At 37.3% G+C, this 16,458-nt stretch overlaps 2 protein-coding genes across 2 annotated transcripts; both read left to right on the top strand.

The window, feature by feature from the left end:
• Positions 1–11,268: 11,268 nt before the first annotated feature.
• On the top strand, positions 11,269–12,039 carry L3040_004145 (uncharacterized protein; the record flags this gene model as incomplete). The annotated part of the gene is made up of 1 exon (XM_007296197.2): positions 11,269–12,039. One exon carries the CDS (start codon positions 11,269–11,271, stop codon positions 12,037–12,039), a length of 771 nt encoding a protein of 256 aa, XP_007296259.2.
• A 960-nt stretch (positions 12,040–12,999) lies between these two features.
• L3040_004144 (uncharacterized protein) lies at positions 13,000–14,897 on the top strand (the record flags this gene model as incomplete). The annotated part of the gene is made up of 6 exons (XM_007296196.2): positions 13,000–13,166; positions 13,238–13,611; positions 13,685–13,767; positions 13,823–14,375; positions 14,503–14,671; positions 14,798–14,897. The coding sequence occupies 6 exons, from the start codon at positions 13,000–13,002 to the stop codon at positions 14,895–14,897; spliced, it is 1,446 nt and encodes a 481-aa protein (XP_007296258.2).
• Positions 14,898–16,458: the final 1,561 nt, after the last annotated feature.

The raw sequence follows: 16,458 nt of genomic DNA, 5'->3' as shown, positions 1-16,458 counted from the left end.
AATTATTCTTTACTTTAATTGATTCGTAGCTCTTTTTGTTTAATAATATTCTTTATAATTTAAAAGCGCTTGCAAACACGTTATAAATTCTAAAAGAGCAATGTCTTTCGAGCTTTAAAAGAAGATTTATCGGTACTTTAGCATTTACGAATAAGTTATTTAAGCAAAGAAGCGCTCGAAGCGCTAACTTATAATGTTAAAAAAGTAAGACTTAAAAGAATTATTAAGGTTAAATGTAAAGCATATGCTATTACGTACGTTTAATAAGTTATATCTCGTTACACGTTAAATAATAAAGCAGCTAAGCTATTTTATAAGATCGCTTAAGATTTATTCGACTTTCTTAACGGTTTTAACGAAAGCAAATAATTATTAATAATTAAAGATAAATATAATAAAAAGCTATTCGGCTTTATATTAAAAGACAAGTTGCAATTGACGGTTATAAAAGTGCTAAAAGAATTTAAAGTATAAACGAAACGCAAATACGGTTTTTTAATAGCTATTATGCGTTATAATAACGATTCTTCGATAACCGTAATCAACGTTATCGGCTTTATCGAATATTAAAGATAAGCGAAAAAGGTTAAGATCGAATTAAAGCTTTTATTATCTTTTAATTACGAACTTAATAAAAGAGCCGAAATGGCTAAAAGAAAAGTGATAGAACGGTTTATTAAAATGAAAGTAAAAGCAAAGCTTTTAAAAAAGCTTTGGCCTGAAATTATATTAACTGTTATTTACTTTTATAATATAATACCGAAAGCGAAAAGCTTTATAAAGAATCCGAATAAAGTGTTATAGCTTTAGTTTAAGCAATATTTTAAGTAATACGATCCGGCGATCTTTATACGGATCGATACCGACTTAAGATTAAATTGTAGCGGTTTAATTGCGTATAGCGTTCGTACGTACTTAATAATTAAAGACCGAGAAGCTCTTCGCAATAAAAAAGCTTTTAAAGTTAAACCAAAAGGATATATAAGCTATTTAGTTAGATATATAGCTTTTAATATATATAAGATCTATGTTCTTATGCTTTATAAAGTGATTGTTATACGTAACGTAACGTTCGATAAAATTTAATTCTATCTTAAAAACGAAAAAAAATCGATCAGCTAATCGATTAACAAGATTAAAAGCATCGTTATTAAATTAAAAGATATTAAAGACTTTAGTTAAACAAAAAACGCTTTATTTAATATAAAGAACGTTGCAAAAGATCGCTTAAAAAAAACGAATGCAGCTAATATAAAAAGTGATTAGCCGTTAGACTTTATAAAAGTTAACTTAAAAAGATTTAATTAAAGCTTAAAAAATGCGACTTTATTTAATCCGAGCGATGCATAAACGTTAAAAGCTTTAACTTTAATTAAAGATTTTATAAATACGTTTATATTAAAAGCAATTGCTTTACGAGACGATTTAATAGATCTTAACGATTCGAATTATATTATTAAACGTTTCGCTAGCTTTTTAGCTAAAAGCAAAAGCGAAAGTGCTTTAAGACTGCTAGAAGTAAAAAAAAGCACCGTAAACGAATAAAAACTTAGCTTTAATAAAAAAGCGCGTAAATCATACTTTCAAGTTGTTATTTAAAGCTAAAGCTCGGAAAGCTAAGTTATAAGCCGACTAACGGAAGCTTTTACGTTAACAATCGGCGGAGATTTAAACCGAATAATTAAAGAAGAGCTTTTAGACTTCTTTAAAGCGAGCATTAATAATAAGAAATTAAACTATAAACATTTTAAATAAAATTCCGACTTTAATAAAGAGCATTCACTTATTAATAGCCGCACTAAAAAACGCGCGAAGATATACGCAAGTGTTAATAAGCTTTTCTTAAATAATTCTCGCGTCGATTCGAACCGTTATTCGCGCGTCTTAGATTTTGTATCGACTTTTTAAGTTAATAGCGAACTCGTGCGCGAAGATAATAAAGATTACGAGATATTATACGTTATTATAACAGCTGCTACTTCGTTTAAGCTATTATTAAAACAGCTTAACTCGCAAGAACGAAAACATTTAAAACCTTTTACTTATTAAAAAAAGTTATAACGATACTTATACGGTAAAGAATTTAAAGATAAAGCTTTTATAAAGCTAAATAATTTAAAAAAGAGGAATTGCTAAAAAGTGATTCTCGAAAGCGAAGTTAAATTAAAACTTATACTTTTTAAGTAAGTGTTTATATATAAAACTAGCTCGTTCGAAGAAATCGTAAAGTTCAGATCGAAAATTATTATTAAAAGTGACTTTTAAAACGAATCTATTATTTATTTAACTTACGCGGCTACGCTAATAATTAAATCTTTTAAGATTATAATAATTATAACAGCCGAATTTAATTTAAAAGTAAAATAGTTCGATATCGTTAACGCTTTTATTAACGTTATAAAACATACGAATAGCGTTTTAATTACGTATTATCTTTTTAACGGTTTTAAGCAAAAAGGTATGCTCGTAAAAGTCGATAAAGCTTTATATAGACTTAAAGACTCGCTAGCTTTATAATATTTCGACTTTACAAGCACATTCGATAAATTAAAGCTTATATTATTTAATAAAAAACCGTGTATTTTTACAAATTTAAACAAAACGGTCTTTATAGCGTTTTACGTAAACGATATTCAACTTATATATTATCACTTTAATCTTTTTAAAGCGCAAGAAATTATTAATAGTTTTAATAAAGCGTATAAGATCGAAGCGATAAAAGATATTAAATAGTTTTTTAATATAAGAGTCGCTCGAGACCGTTAGCGAAAAACGCTAACGCTTATGCACGACGTTTATATTAAAAAAATAATTAAGAAATTCGAACTTACGGACGGACGCTGCTTAACAATTCTATTACTTTTTTATAACTTAATTAAAAATGAAAAGATAGCTTCGCGAAAGCAAGTGAAAGAGTATTAAAAGAAAGTTAGATCCGTATTATATATAGCGATTATGCTACGCTTAAATATAGCTTTTATAGCTTCTTAACTTTCTTACTTTAATACTAATTTAAGCGCGAAGCACCTCCGAGTTATAAACTAATGTTTGCGATATTTATTTAACTCGCGCTTTAAAAGTATTTAATACAGCTAGTTCAGCAAATCAAAGCTAATAATAGCCTTTAACGCTTTTTACGTCGATAACGAAAAGATAAAACGATCTTTTTAAAAGTATATTATGTTTTTATTCGAAAGTGCGATCTTTTAAAAAGCTTTAAAGCAAGATACAATTATTATATTATTTATTAAAGCGGAGCTTTTTAGTATAGCCTTTATAATAAAAAAGACTATAGCGCTCTAACGGTTTTTCAAAGAGCTGTACTTTCGTTTTGCGGCGTTTTAAATAGTTTATTATAATAATTAATAAACAATTAAGCTTATAGCTAATGAAAAAGAGCGTATCTTTATTAAGCTTCGTTACGTCGATATTTATAATATATAACTGCGTTAAAAGCACTTTAAAAAGAGCTTTTAAGTTCAATATCTTTTTATTAAAAAGATGCACGCTAACGGTTTTATAAAGAACTTAACTCGACAAAAGTTTAAAAGCTTTATTAAGCTTTTAAATTTATAAGACGCTCGCGCGTTAGTCGAAAAGCTTTAATAGCACGTATATGCTATTTACTTATTACATTTTATTTTTTTCATTTGCACGTAATTTAAAAAAAAATATTTATTTAACAATCTTAATTGTTATTTTATCTTATCTTACACGCTTTTACTTTTCGCTTTTTATAATAAAAGATCGATTAAAGCTTTTAGCAATCTCTTTATTTTAACTCGGCGCTTTGCAAGAGTTATAGTAACGGCGGGCGCCGCCGCGAAAGCGGCAAGCGTAACGATTAGCGCAAAAGGAGCGACGATAATAAATGCGACGAAAGCGACGAGAGCTGCGAAAGCGACGGGAATAGCGAAAGCGACGAGAGTAAAAAAAGCGGCTAGCGCAAGCGCAAAAGCTATTATAGCAGCAGATTAAAGCTTTTGCATAAAGTCCGAAAAGAAATTTTAATTAAAAAGAGCTGCTTAAATTAAATCATTTCGTAAGTTAAAAAGCTTGACTTACGAAAAGGTAATATGCTCGAAGCGCTTCGCGTTATCGGACTACGGTTCGCTGCTATAAGATTATTTAATTTAACAAAAGCTATATTTAAATTAAAAGTCTTAAAAGCAGAAGCAAAACTTATAAAGCTACCGGAATTACTTTTAAAACCTTTACTTTTATTCGCTAAACCGCTTAAACTATTAGTAGCACTTTTTAAAAAAGCAGCATTTAAAGCGAGCTGTTATCGCATAGCATCTCGAAGACTTTAGCGAACTTTTTATATAATACTATTGTCTTTAGCGCTTACGAAGTTATCGAAAGCAGTATTAGCAGCGGCAAAAGCAACGGTGCAATTGCTATAGCTATCTTTAGTATATCGGAGATAGCGAATAACGCTCGTATCGCAATTATAATAGTCTTTATTAGACTTTAATATAATCTTATTATTAATGCACTTAATGCACTTTAAAGCTTTAACGGTCGTTAGTATAAGCAAGCGCTTAATAAGAAAGTCTAAAAGAAAAGGCGAAGCTTCGAAAGTAAAAGTGCGTAGTATAGCCGCCGCAGCCGTCGTAATTGCAATAGCAGCAATAGCTAAAGCAAAAAAAGGATTCTTTTAATAATTAGCATAAATATATTAATTTATCAAAAGCATTTACTTTTAAACGGCTTCGGCCGCGCTTAACGATTCTATTAGATTAAGTTACTTGCTTAAAAGGCATTGTATAAATAAATAAAAGTTGAGTGTTTGTTATAATAAAAAAGAACGCGCTTTTACTTATATAGCAACGCGATAAAGACGGCGTTAAAGACTTCCGCTACGTGATAAGACCGACTTAAGAAAGAATTGCATTCTTAATTAACACTTAATTAATAATAACAACCGTTATTTGTTTGTTTAAACTGCGATAACAATCTTTTTTGTTTATATCGAGTTTAAAAAGCTTAATCACTTATTTTTTTTCTTTTTTATTTGCTTGCAGCTTAGCAGCTACGCTATTAACTTAAGAAGTGTATTATGCGGAATAAGCATAGTTTTACTTAAGCTACATGTGATATGTTATATGACCTCGCTTAGTAGCGCCCTTAGCATACTAGAGCTCTTAGGTATATGTACATAGATCTTGACGAGCTTTCTAAATAAAATATACCAAGCTTTATTCAATCCACAGAATCTCTTCCTGATCTTAGTGCTAGTAAGCACTACAACTTAGCAATTAAAGCGAGATTAAATTAACCTTTTGCTTTTAAGACTTCTTTGCTTAGATTACTTATTGCGCGCTTCTTATTGTTATTAGCTTTATCTTAAAGATCGATATTATTTTTTATTAATAAGCTTTCGAACGCTAATCTAATTGCTTCGATTATATCTACTTTACGCAAATCTATCGACGTAAGCTTTCTTTTAACTTTTGCACTTAAAATGCAACGCGACTTTTCCGAGAATTAGCTGCTATTAGTACTATCCGTTAAAGAAAAAGACAGCTTCGAGTACGAATTAGCTAAAGCCGTATCGAACCGCTGCTTTAAACTCGTCGATATTAAAGACTTTATAAATATAAATATAGCTTTTATCAACTTTTGCTAAGACTTCTATTAATTAGCTTTCGATCGCTTGAATTTAAACGAGAATATCGATAATGCTTTTTAAGTTGCTGCGAAGTCGATTAAGAAAGCTATTAATTAGATCCGCAAGCTTTTAAAAAACGAATTTTTTAATAACGCGATCTTACGACTTTTCGATCGTCGTAGCTAAGTAGAAGTAAATAAAAAAAAAAGCAAAGTAATAAACTACTTTTTGCTATTCGAGATTTTTAATTTAAGCTTTAACGACGACGATTGCGATTGCATAAAAATCTTTTAAAAAGTGAAGAACGTATTAGAATTTAAAGATAAGTTTAAAAAACTTTTTAACTTAAACGTTTAAACGAAGCTCCGCTTTAGCCGCAAAGTCTTATTATCCGTTATCGAACTATTAAATGAAGTTTTTTACGAAGTCTATACTTTCGAATACGTTAAATACTTTAAGCTAGCTAAAAAAGGCTTTATAATAGTAATGATCCGTTTTAACTTGTGTCGATTCATCGAAGCTTATCGAATTAACGCTTTTAACAACTTTATGCTTTATTCGAGCAATTAATTAATATTCGCTATTAAGATTAAAAGCAATATTTTCATTAAAAGAATATTTAACTTAAGCTTTTTTAAATTTAAAGCTAAGCCGATATCCTTTAACAAGCTAAATTAAAGCACTAGCTTAATAAGCACCGCTTAAAAGAACAGCTCTTTTAACATTATAAATGCGAATAGCTATACGAAAGTTTAGCTTATATTAAAAGCTTTCTTTTTAAACGATAAGCACGATAACTAAACCTTTTTTATTATTATAAATAAAAAGATCTAGATATACTTGTATTACTTTCGAATTAATAATTTAAAAAGAGCTTCGATCGATGCATTCTTTAACATAATGCACTCTTTAATCTAGCAAGTCCTTCGAAGCTATTATAAGCTATACTTTGCCGCTTTACTTAATCGCCGAGATAAAAACTATAAGCTTATCGCTTACTCGGAACTTTTTTAGCTTTTTAAATATAATAATAATGCTCGAGTAATTGCAACTAAACACGACGCTAATACTAAACGACTTGTAAACCGTGATTTACGAATAGAAAATAAAGTTTTAAATTATTATTTAATACTTTACGGCGTAAATAGTTAAATCGAAAGCTTAGCTGTTTAACTTAAAAGCTATACTTACGATATTACTTTTAAAAAGACCGTTAAATAAAAAGCTTTTAAACTTAAATCGAAGACTTTAAATGCTTTTAAGAACATTGCGTTACGCTAGCTTTTCGTTATAATCAATAACTTTACTACTTTTATATCGATCATTACGAAACAAAAAGTTTTCTTAAATATAAACGCTTTTTAAAATTCGCTTTACGAATAAGCAATCTTCTTTAACAATTATACCGCTTTACTAAACGATAACATTTTAGAAAATAGAATCAGCTTTATAAAGCACGCTTACACGATCGTCTTAAAACGCATGCCGCTAACTTCTCGATAAAGAGTTATTAATAAATCAAATCAACTTTTCGCCGCTATAATTTAGTTAAATTACGTTAATTACGTATCGAAAGCTTTAATTAAAAGAATAAATTAAAACGAACTTCGAATAATAAAAGAATTGACCGTTATCTTTGCTATATCTCGGACTTAGTTTTAAAAACACTTTATTAAGTATAAAAAGAAGTTGTTTTCGGCATTTAAAAAAAGATTTACTATTATTTTAAATGCTAAAGCTAAGACTTACGAAGCTAAATCTTTTTCTAAAAGCAAAAGCCGCCGAGCTAACGACTTTATAAACGCCGATAAGTTAAAAGATTTTAAAAAAAGCATACGACCGATTAAATTGTTCTTAAACGACTTTGATTTAAGTATAAAGATCAATTTAAAAAATGCGAAATCTATTCGTAAACTACGGTTCACGAGCTAAATCGGCAATCTTAAAGCATTATCTTCTTAATCGGAATCTTTAGACCGCGCATTCGATAAAGCTATAAAAGCTTTAAATGATTTGCTTAAAAACGAAAACGACTTAACTAATAGCTTTAAACTTTATTTTAACTTTGCTAACTTTCCGTCGGCTAAATTTATACTTATTAACGATGCTACCGGTAATAAACGTAAAAACGATACGCGCTTTTTCACTTTTAAAAATGCTGCTGTTAGCACGTTATCATTTAATATTAGCTTAGCTAAAAGAAAAAGACCTTTTCAACTTAAAAAGAACGAAAGAGTTAAGGACGTAAGCACGAAAAGAGATCATAAAGAAGCTGCCGAAAAGTAGTTTAAACGTTTAAAGTTTAAAGACAAGATACCTTTTCTTTTTTTTATATATTAAAATTTTTCTTTCTTTTACACCTTTTTTTTCTTCTTGCTTAATAGTAAGCGAAAGCGCTTACTTATTTTATAAAAGGACGGATATAAACACTTTGCTTGATAAAGTACTTGCTATAGCTATTAAAGCTATACTAGACGGACCTATCTTTTATAAGAAGGCATACGTCTTTTAACTAAAACAATCAACGAGCTTTCTACCTATCTTTTTTAGCACTTCTTTGTAAGACCATGAGGTCTAGCCTCAGTGTCAGGCTTCTGTATGACACGTCTTTTTTGGTGCTTCTATATTATTTCTTATTTAAACGTTTTAGCTTTTAATCTATTATTATAAAAAAGTAGAGCTATCGCATAATAATATATACGCTTTTAAAAGGATAAGCTTAATGCAAAAGATCAACTAGCAATAATTATTATCGAATTGATCTTTTTTTAAGCCCTTATAAGCTTTTCGGCGGCATACTAAGACGCGTTTTTAGTTATTGCTAAAAAAAATTTAAAGTCTACACGAAAATTAATAAAAGCTTAAAGCTTGATTTATATAAATCGAAATGTAATAGCGATATAAATTATCTTCAGCTTTTAGATTATAAACTTAATATCGAAAAGGTCTTTAATCCTTTAACGATCGAACTCGCTAAGCTTTCGAAAGAAGTTGAATTTGAATTTCGCTATCTCGACTCGAAACGCTTTTAAAATACTTTTATTCTCTTATATCAATTTATCGTATTCATCTTTATCAAGCCCTTTTAAGATCTTTTAGATGCCGTTAGCGATATCGTATCTTTGCAAAAGTGCTTTAATAATAGTTGTATAACAATGTTCGAATTCCGAATAATCTAATAAATAAGCGACATCTTCGCTTTAAGCGACCGTCTCGATGGTTTCGAACTATTCGTTTAAATTCGATTCAATAAAAGTCTCTACGCCCTTTTATTATCTTATCTTAGCGAATTTTTCTCGAATGATAGCTATATTAATAAATTGATAAATGATTAATATTAGGCGATGATCGATAGTTTAATAATAGAGGAAGGGGAAGGGAAAAGGAGGGGTTAAGTTCTTACTATTACAAAGTAATATTTCGCATAAAGCGGGAAGTCAAGCCGATTAACGAGTTTGCGGATTGCGTATTGCGAATTGCGTATTTCGTCACCTTTTAAGCATTAAAGGCTCATAATCTATTAAAAGATAATTCTTCTTTATAATAAAAAAGCAAAAGGTGGTTCTAATTATATTAATTTCGGTTATCTAAAAAAAAAGAATCCTTTTAAAATAAATGAAAATTATATACAGTTCTCCTTTTGCGCTAGCTAGCTATTCCTTCTTCCAAATAGCAGTTATTATCCATCTCTTCAAGAGTTGCTTAGCAGCAATAGCACAGACCTTATAGTGTAAGAATTTCTTATTCTAACAATATACATATTTACAGTTGCTCCCGTGCTTTCCTAAATAGATCAAACACTTCTATCGCTATCTCTTAGACCTTTGATCTGCTTCACCTATTTAGGTATACGCCATCTATCACTATATTGAGTAATATTTTAAAACCGTATTGCGATTATGCAATTCAGTTATATACTCGTCTTGCAAACCAACTTTACTACTTTAATAAGAGATGATTCGAAAGCGAGTTTAATACGAAAAGAGGACGTATATAATAAAGTTAAGGATTTGTATTTGTTTTGTTTATGTATATAGTATTAATGCTAAGCACTTTTATTACGTAGGTATATCGCGTGCTTTAGCTCTGCTAAGCACGTAGTAAAGTCACGTGCTTACTCTAATATAAACGAGTAGTTGGTTCCTTCTTGAACTAGCACTATATTAATATAATATTTACACGCATACATATAGAACGCAATCGAATGTCCTCGAACGTCCTTCTTCTCTCTTCTTATTCACCTACGATTCTATTATGATTATATATATATATATATCTTTTGATTTAACGTTAGGTATATGTCGGAGCTCTTCCCCTCTATAATACATACGTATTTACTTATTTATTTACTTACGTATTTGCTTTTCCTTTTTTAAATACTTTTTATTACTTATTTATTTTAATTTACTTAGTTATTTTACTTTTTCGTTGCGCTGCTTTGATTTGCTTTGCTTTATTTTGCTTTATTTTGCTCTGCTTCGCTCTGCTTCGCTCTGCTTTGCTCTGCTTTGCTCTGCTTTGCTCTGCTTTGCTCTGCTTTGCTCTGCTTTGCTTTAACTTGCTCTACTCTACTTTGCTTTGCTTTGCTTTGCTTTATTAAAAAAAAAAGTTCGAGAAAAAGATCTTGCTAAGTTCGCGGACGCTTCGTACTCAATCGACTTTTAAATATTTTCCAAAAAAAAAAGGCTTTCGAATTAAATAAAATCTTCTAGCTTGCATTTACATCAATAACGACGACGAAGATTACAAGAAAATAAATCCTTATCTTCGTTTTCTTTAATAAAAATAATACTTATTAAATAACAAGAGCTTAAGAAAGAGCTTGGAGAAAAAAAAAAAAAAAAAAAAAGATTCGCCGCTGATTCGATCTGTAGCATCTCTTAACTCAATTCAAAGGACACGCGGTGAAGTAAAATTTTCGTATCCAGCTTAATTAAGAATGAATAATATTATTATATATATATATATATATATATTATTGCAATTTTATAAGAAATGTTATAAGCAATATAAGTGTCTACGTTCTTCGCGGTTTTGAGCGTTGAAGCGGGACATAATTTTTTCGCCTACTTTAGGGAAGGGCCCCAAAAGTTGCGACGTCAAGGCCCACTATTATGTCAATATTGCGAAGACCTTCACGTTGCAAGGCTGGTCTTGGCCTCTCTGGTTTCACGAAAACCGAGATTCTCGCGCCGAACCAGACACCGCATGCGCAAGAGCAAATTCTCACAATCAATATGCTCAAAAGACCTCAGACGTGAGATGAGTGAAACGCGCACTGGAAGTACTATCCCCCTCCTCGGGAGCACGAGTCAAAACGCAGCAGAAAATATATCCGTGCCACCCCTGGATCCTGCCTTCACAAGCTCGCACTGTACAGAGATAGGATAGTGGATCCTCGGTTAAAGATCACAGACGGTGTTTCGGCAAGATCGCGATGCATTGTTACTACTATAAGCTCATAAGCTTCGTCGCTTACTGCTTTCTCTTGTTGACAACGATACAGCCGTATATTTTGTAGGGGCTGTGTTCTCAAGTTCTTCCTTCGATTGTGGCGATTCTATACAACCAGACGAGGCCTCGAGTTCTGTCCAGCATCTTTTCTTATATGAACAACGACGAGCGATTCAGACCAATCGGGACCAATATCAAAAATGGCGGTCGTTGATACCCCCGAATTGGCGCGGGGATACACCGCTGTGAGCAATACACAATTTGACGCGGGCTTGTTCCTGCTTCAAAGACTGAAGGTCGTCCCTGGCCATCACGTTCTCGACGTTGGCTGTGGACCGGGGAATATCTCCGCCCACATCGCCGCAATCGTGGGGGAGGATGGGACCGTCGTCGGGATTGACCCGAGCAGAGAACGCATCGGGCTCGCACTCGAGCTGGTGAAAGCGGCCCCTAATCTGTCGTTCCACGTCGGAAGAGCCGAGGACCTCTCGCGCTTCCCCTCCGCCAGCTTCGACGTCGTCTTTGTCAACTCGACCTTTCACTGGGTCCGGGATCAGCCGGCGGCGCTGGCGGAATTCGCTCGCGTGCTGAAGGCGGGAGGTCGCGTTGGCATTTCAGGAGGGAGCGGGGACTTCGTGGCGGCGCACGAAAGGATCAAGGAGGACGTGCTGGCGAGAGAGCCGTACCGGAATTATCCAGATGTGGGCGGCCCTAGATTCGTCAAGCGGGCGCATCTCGAAGGTCTCCTCCAGATCGCTGGGTTCTCGGAGCGAGATATCGTGATCAACACGATCATCAAGTCGGCCAAGGACGGAGACGCGATGATTGAATGGCTGGATACCTCTTCGTCTGGGGCAACTTATGGAGGCATCCCTGTGGACCTCCGACCAAAGGCGAGAGAGGAAATGAAGCAGGAGTGGGCGAAGATCACAACAGAAGAGGGTATTCAGATGCCGATGGAACTATTGTGAGTTGATCAGGCATCGCCGACTTGCCATCGAGAGTCTCATGAGCAGATAGATCACTTTGGATCTGCTCCACACATGATCTTTTTCTGACGGCATGTTCTTTACAGGGTTACCGTCGCCATTCGAGACTAGCAAAGCCAACCGTTCAGGTTCACCAGCTATGCGCCTCCTCTCCCATGGGAGCCTCTTCGACAAATTCGCTGGCTCTATGGTTTTGTGGTTGGTGTGGACGGAAAGCAGCGAGCGGATAATTAGTTTATATGTATTTTGGGCTTTCCATGAGTTTGCACGGCATCTACTGCTGCATTCGACGTGTAATGGTGTTGCATTATTTATATCCGGTAGCCTTAATAGACGAAGCTGACGAGCTTTCGATGAGCCTGTTCGGGAACGCATTGCTACTCTCCCTCGTCCATCTGAGACTCATACCTTGGCAAAGTAGATATAATCTGAAGTGATACCAATTTTTAAACCCGTGAGAGATTCAAGCATTCATCGTACAACAACAACATCAAGAAAGCACTCACCGTCCTTGGCTACTCTATGCACCAACGGCCCTTGTCTATGCAATGACTCGACGCAGACGGTGACTGACGTAAGGGCACCAGTCAAGTCTCAAGTCAAGCAGTCCAAGGAGGCCTAACTAGGCTCCGTAGCTACGGAATTAGTAGCGTTCGTATTTGCATCCGGTTTCGGAATATTTATCTTTTCCTTCCTTTCCTGATTCCTCCGCCCCTTTTCTGATGTCCGTTCTACCCGCGACTCGACTAGAACTCAACAATGTCAATACCACAACCACAGCAACAGCAACAACAACAACAAATTAATAATATCGTAGAGAAAAATGCAGATGCGTCACAGTATACTGAAACAGGACAGGAATCTATGGCACGAGATGATGCGTCTTTTATGAAAAGCCCCATTCCCGCTTCCGAGGAGGTGGGAGCAGCCACCGCGGCAGGCATGACTTCCAAAACGACCAACGACGACGACTCAAATCTAGCTCTGGGCAATGAATTCATTGTCTCCTGGAACGAACCGGAAGATCAAGATCCAGAGAACCCCCTCAACTGGTCCTCGGCTAAGAAATGGCTAAACATATGTACCATTGCGGTAATCAGCTTCATCGTGTAAGTCGACGGAACCCACGCCCATGGAGCCAGCCGGGGAGAGAGGGAATTGCTGACGAGCTCCCCAATAGCCCCCTCGTCTCCTCGATACTTGCACCGGGTGTCAAGCTCGTCATGGCCGAGTTCGACACCACGTCGACGACGTTTGCCACCTTCGTGGTCTCCATCTTCGTACTGGGCTTTGCATCCGGGCCGTTGCTGCTCGCGCCCCTGAGTGAGCTCTACGGTCGCGTCGTCGTCTACCACACGACCAACGTCCTCTTCTTGGGCTTCAACGTCATGTGTGCTCTCTCGCCAAATCAATCGGTGCTCCTGGCCGCTCGGTTCTTCGCGGGGTTCACGGGTGTAGCCACGATCACGATAGGTTCGGGCACGATCACAGATCTGATGCCGAAGGAGAAGAGAGGAAAGGCCGTGTCGATTTGGTCGGTGGGTACCATTTCCGGTCAGTCACCTTGGTGGTCATCTTGGTATGAGCATCCATGGCATCGTATTACGCTGACTGACGCCCGAGCAAGGCCCGGCGATCGGCCCCATCATTGGCGGCTACGTGGCCCAGGGGCTCGGATGGAGATGGATATTCTGGGTCGTCTCCATCGTCGTGGGTTCTCCCCCGAACGTCGTCGGCCGTCAGTGTTACTCACCCGCTGTGCTAGATCGGAGTCGTAGCCATCGCTGCATTCTTGATCCTGGAAGAGACGTACGCGCCTGTCCTGCTGGAGAGGAGAGCGGCGAAGATCAGGAGCGATACGGGCAACGCCGAATATCGATCCAAGCTCGCGTCGGACCTCACGCCGCGAGATCACTTCCGAAGCAGCATGGTTCGGCCGCTGACCCTGCTGGTCTGCTACCCCATCGTCACGGTCATGTGTGCGTACGTGGCTGTGTTGTACAGTCTCCTGTACCTCCTCTTTTCCACGTATTCCTTCGCCTTCACCGTCGTCTACGGCTTTTCCACCGCGGAAAACGGCCTCAACTTCCTCGCCGGTGGCATCGGTACCCTGATGGGACTTGCATACATCGGGAAGCTCAGCGACAGAACCCTGAGGCGGCGGGCAGCCGCCGGGAGAGAGCTCACGCCGGAAGACCGCCTCCCCCTCATCATCACCATCCCCGGCTCTCTTACCTTCCCGCTGGGCTTGTTCGTCTACGGATGGAGCTTGGAGTACGGTGCTCACTGGATCGTGCCTCAGATTGGAACGGCCATCAGTGAGTTTTCTCATCCTTTACTTCATGATTGTACCCTCCTCCACCAGGGAGCAGAGCTGTGCCGCGAGCGCTCCTCACTCCCCTGAATACCGCGAGGAGCATACGCACCGACTGACCTTCGACACAGCGGGATTCGGTTCGATCATCGTGTTCATCAGTGTCCAGACCTACCTGATCGATGCTTTCGAAGCCCACGCCGCGAGCGTGGTCGGGGCCAATGCGGTGCTGCGAGGCACGGCTGGCGCCCTCCTTCCCTTGGCTGGTCTGCAAATCTACGATGAACTGGGATGGGGCTGGTTAGTAGCCCAGTAATATCTATATACATATACATATATATACATATATACATATATATATATAGATATAGATATAGATATATCTCTCGGATGTCTGATCACCGCTGACATCTTGAGACTCGACAGGGGAAACAGCCTGCTGGCATTTCTTGCTCTTGCCTTTGCGCCTCTGCCCTGGATCCTCGGCAGATACGGTGCCAAGATCCGACACTTCAAGTACAGCTAGGTACCGGTAGGTCAGAGCCGGTCTGGCTCGCCCAGCTGCACGTGGCAGGGCCCGTTTGGCGCACACGCAATCTAAGGTAGTAAGAAGGAATAGCGATTCGCGACATGAGACGTACGAAGTAGGGAAAATATTAAACCCGGTATCACAACTGACTTATTGGTTCCTTGCTGTTGTCTTCGTTGTCGTTTCCTTTTTTCTTATTTTTAATTGCAGTGTGTAGAGCGTGTGGCTATGTATGTCCTTAGCCTTCTCTCCGTACTGTTCTCCCTCTTCAATGGCCTCTATAATTGCCTCTATAATGCGCATAACGATATCCTCGGCATTCTCTCCGCATTGTATCCCTCCTTGGTTGCAATGCGCGCAACTCTATCCTGAGCATGTTCTCGGTATCGCAGCCCCTTTTAATTGCACTACACTTCTGAGTGTATGAGGTGAGGTTGTATTCTCTAAGCTACCGTACTCCCGGGAAAAGTCCATGTAAGGTAGTCCCCAAAGGTGGAACGTGCGTGCACCCTAATCCCCCTGGTGGCCTCAGGCCATCACAAATACGGAGCAGACGCAGCTACCTATAGGTACCTACATACATCCTTACCCTTTTCTCTCGCACCGTTTCCTCTTTCGGATGAATAGGTGGTCGGTCCGCGAGACACAAGATATCGGAGTACCGTACCGCACCGTACCGTACCGTACGAACGAAAAAAAACCCGCTCTTCCATATCCCTACCTACCTTACCTACCTTACCTACCTACCCATATCCCCCCTCCCACGTATACCAGTCCGCTTTTCTTCCTCCTTCCTTTTCTCCCTTTCTTCCTTTTCTCCCTTCCTCCCCTTCTCCCCTTCTCCCCTTCTTCCTCCTCTTTCCCTTTTTTTAAAATCCAGAAAACAGAGTTTCCCAATCCAATCCAATCACTTCACCCCACCCCACTTCACCCCACCCCACCTCACCCCACCCCACCCCACCTTAAAATACTACTACTACTACTGTACTACGGTACTAGTAACACCACCAAGCATTTCGGCTATCGCACGTACGTACTGTACCGAATAAACACAAATCCAACAGCAACATCAACAGCAACAGCAACATCAACATCAACATCAAGATCAACACCCCGATACCTTACCTACCTTACCTACCTACCGTACCGTACCGTACTGTACTGTACTGCCTGCTTTTGATGAAGAGCATTTGCCAACAGACACACAGACACACAGACAAACAGACAAACAGACAAACAGACAAACAAACAAACAGACAAACAAACCGATGAAACCTCGCTCGGAAAAGTATACATGTATGTATATATACCTTATGTATGTATATATTCACACCTCGATCGTACTATGGATGAGCTACCCCCTCATAATCATATACCCAGCTCTTCCATTACCACAATCCACGAACACGACGAGTTTGAGATGGAAAACATACTATTCATTGATATATCACCAAGCCTTTAAAGATTACACGTGAGCAGATGAATAATACAAAAAAAAAAAAAAAAATCATACGCTCGCTACATTGGACCAGAAAAAAAGAAAATCCACGGGGATCAT

This window comes from Drepanopeziza brunnea, assembly GCF_022702325.1.
Source record: "Drepanopeziza brunnea f. sp. 'multigermtubi' strain 214-2 chromosome Unknown ctg6, whole genome shotgun sequence".
NCBI lineage: Eukaryota > Fungi > Ascomycota > Leotiomycetes > Helotiales > Drepanopezizaceae > Drepanopeziza > Drepanopeziza brunnea.
The sequence above is the reverse complement of the archived record's forward strand: the minus strand, read 5'-3'. Positions and strand labels throughout refer to the sequence as shown.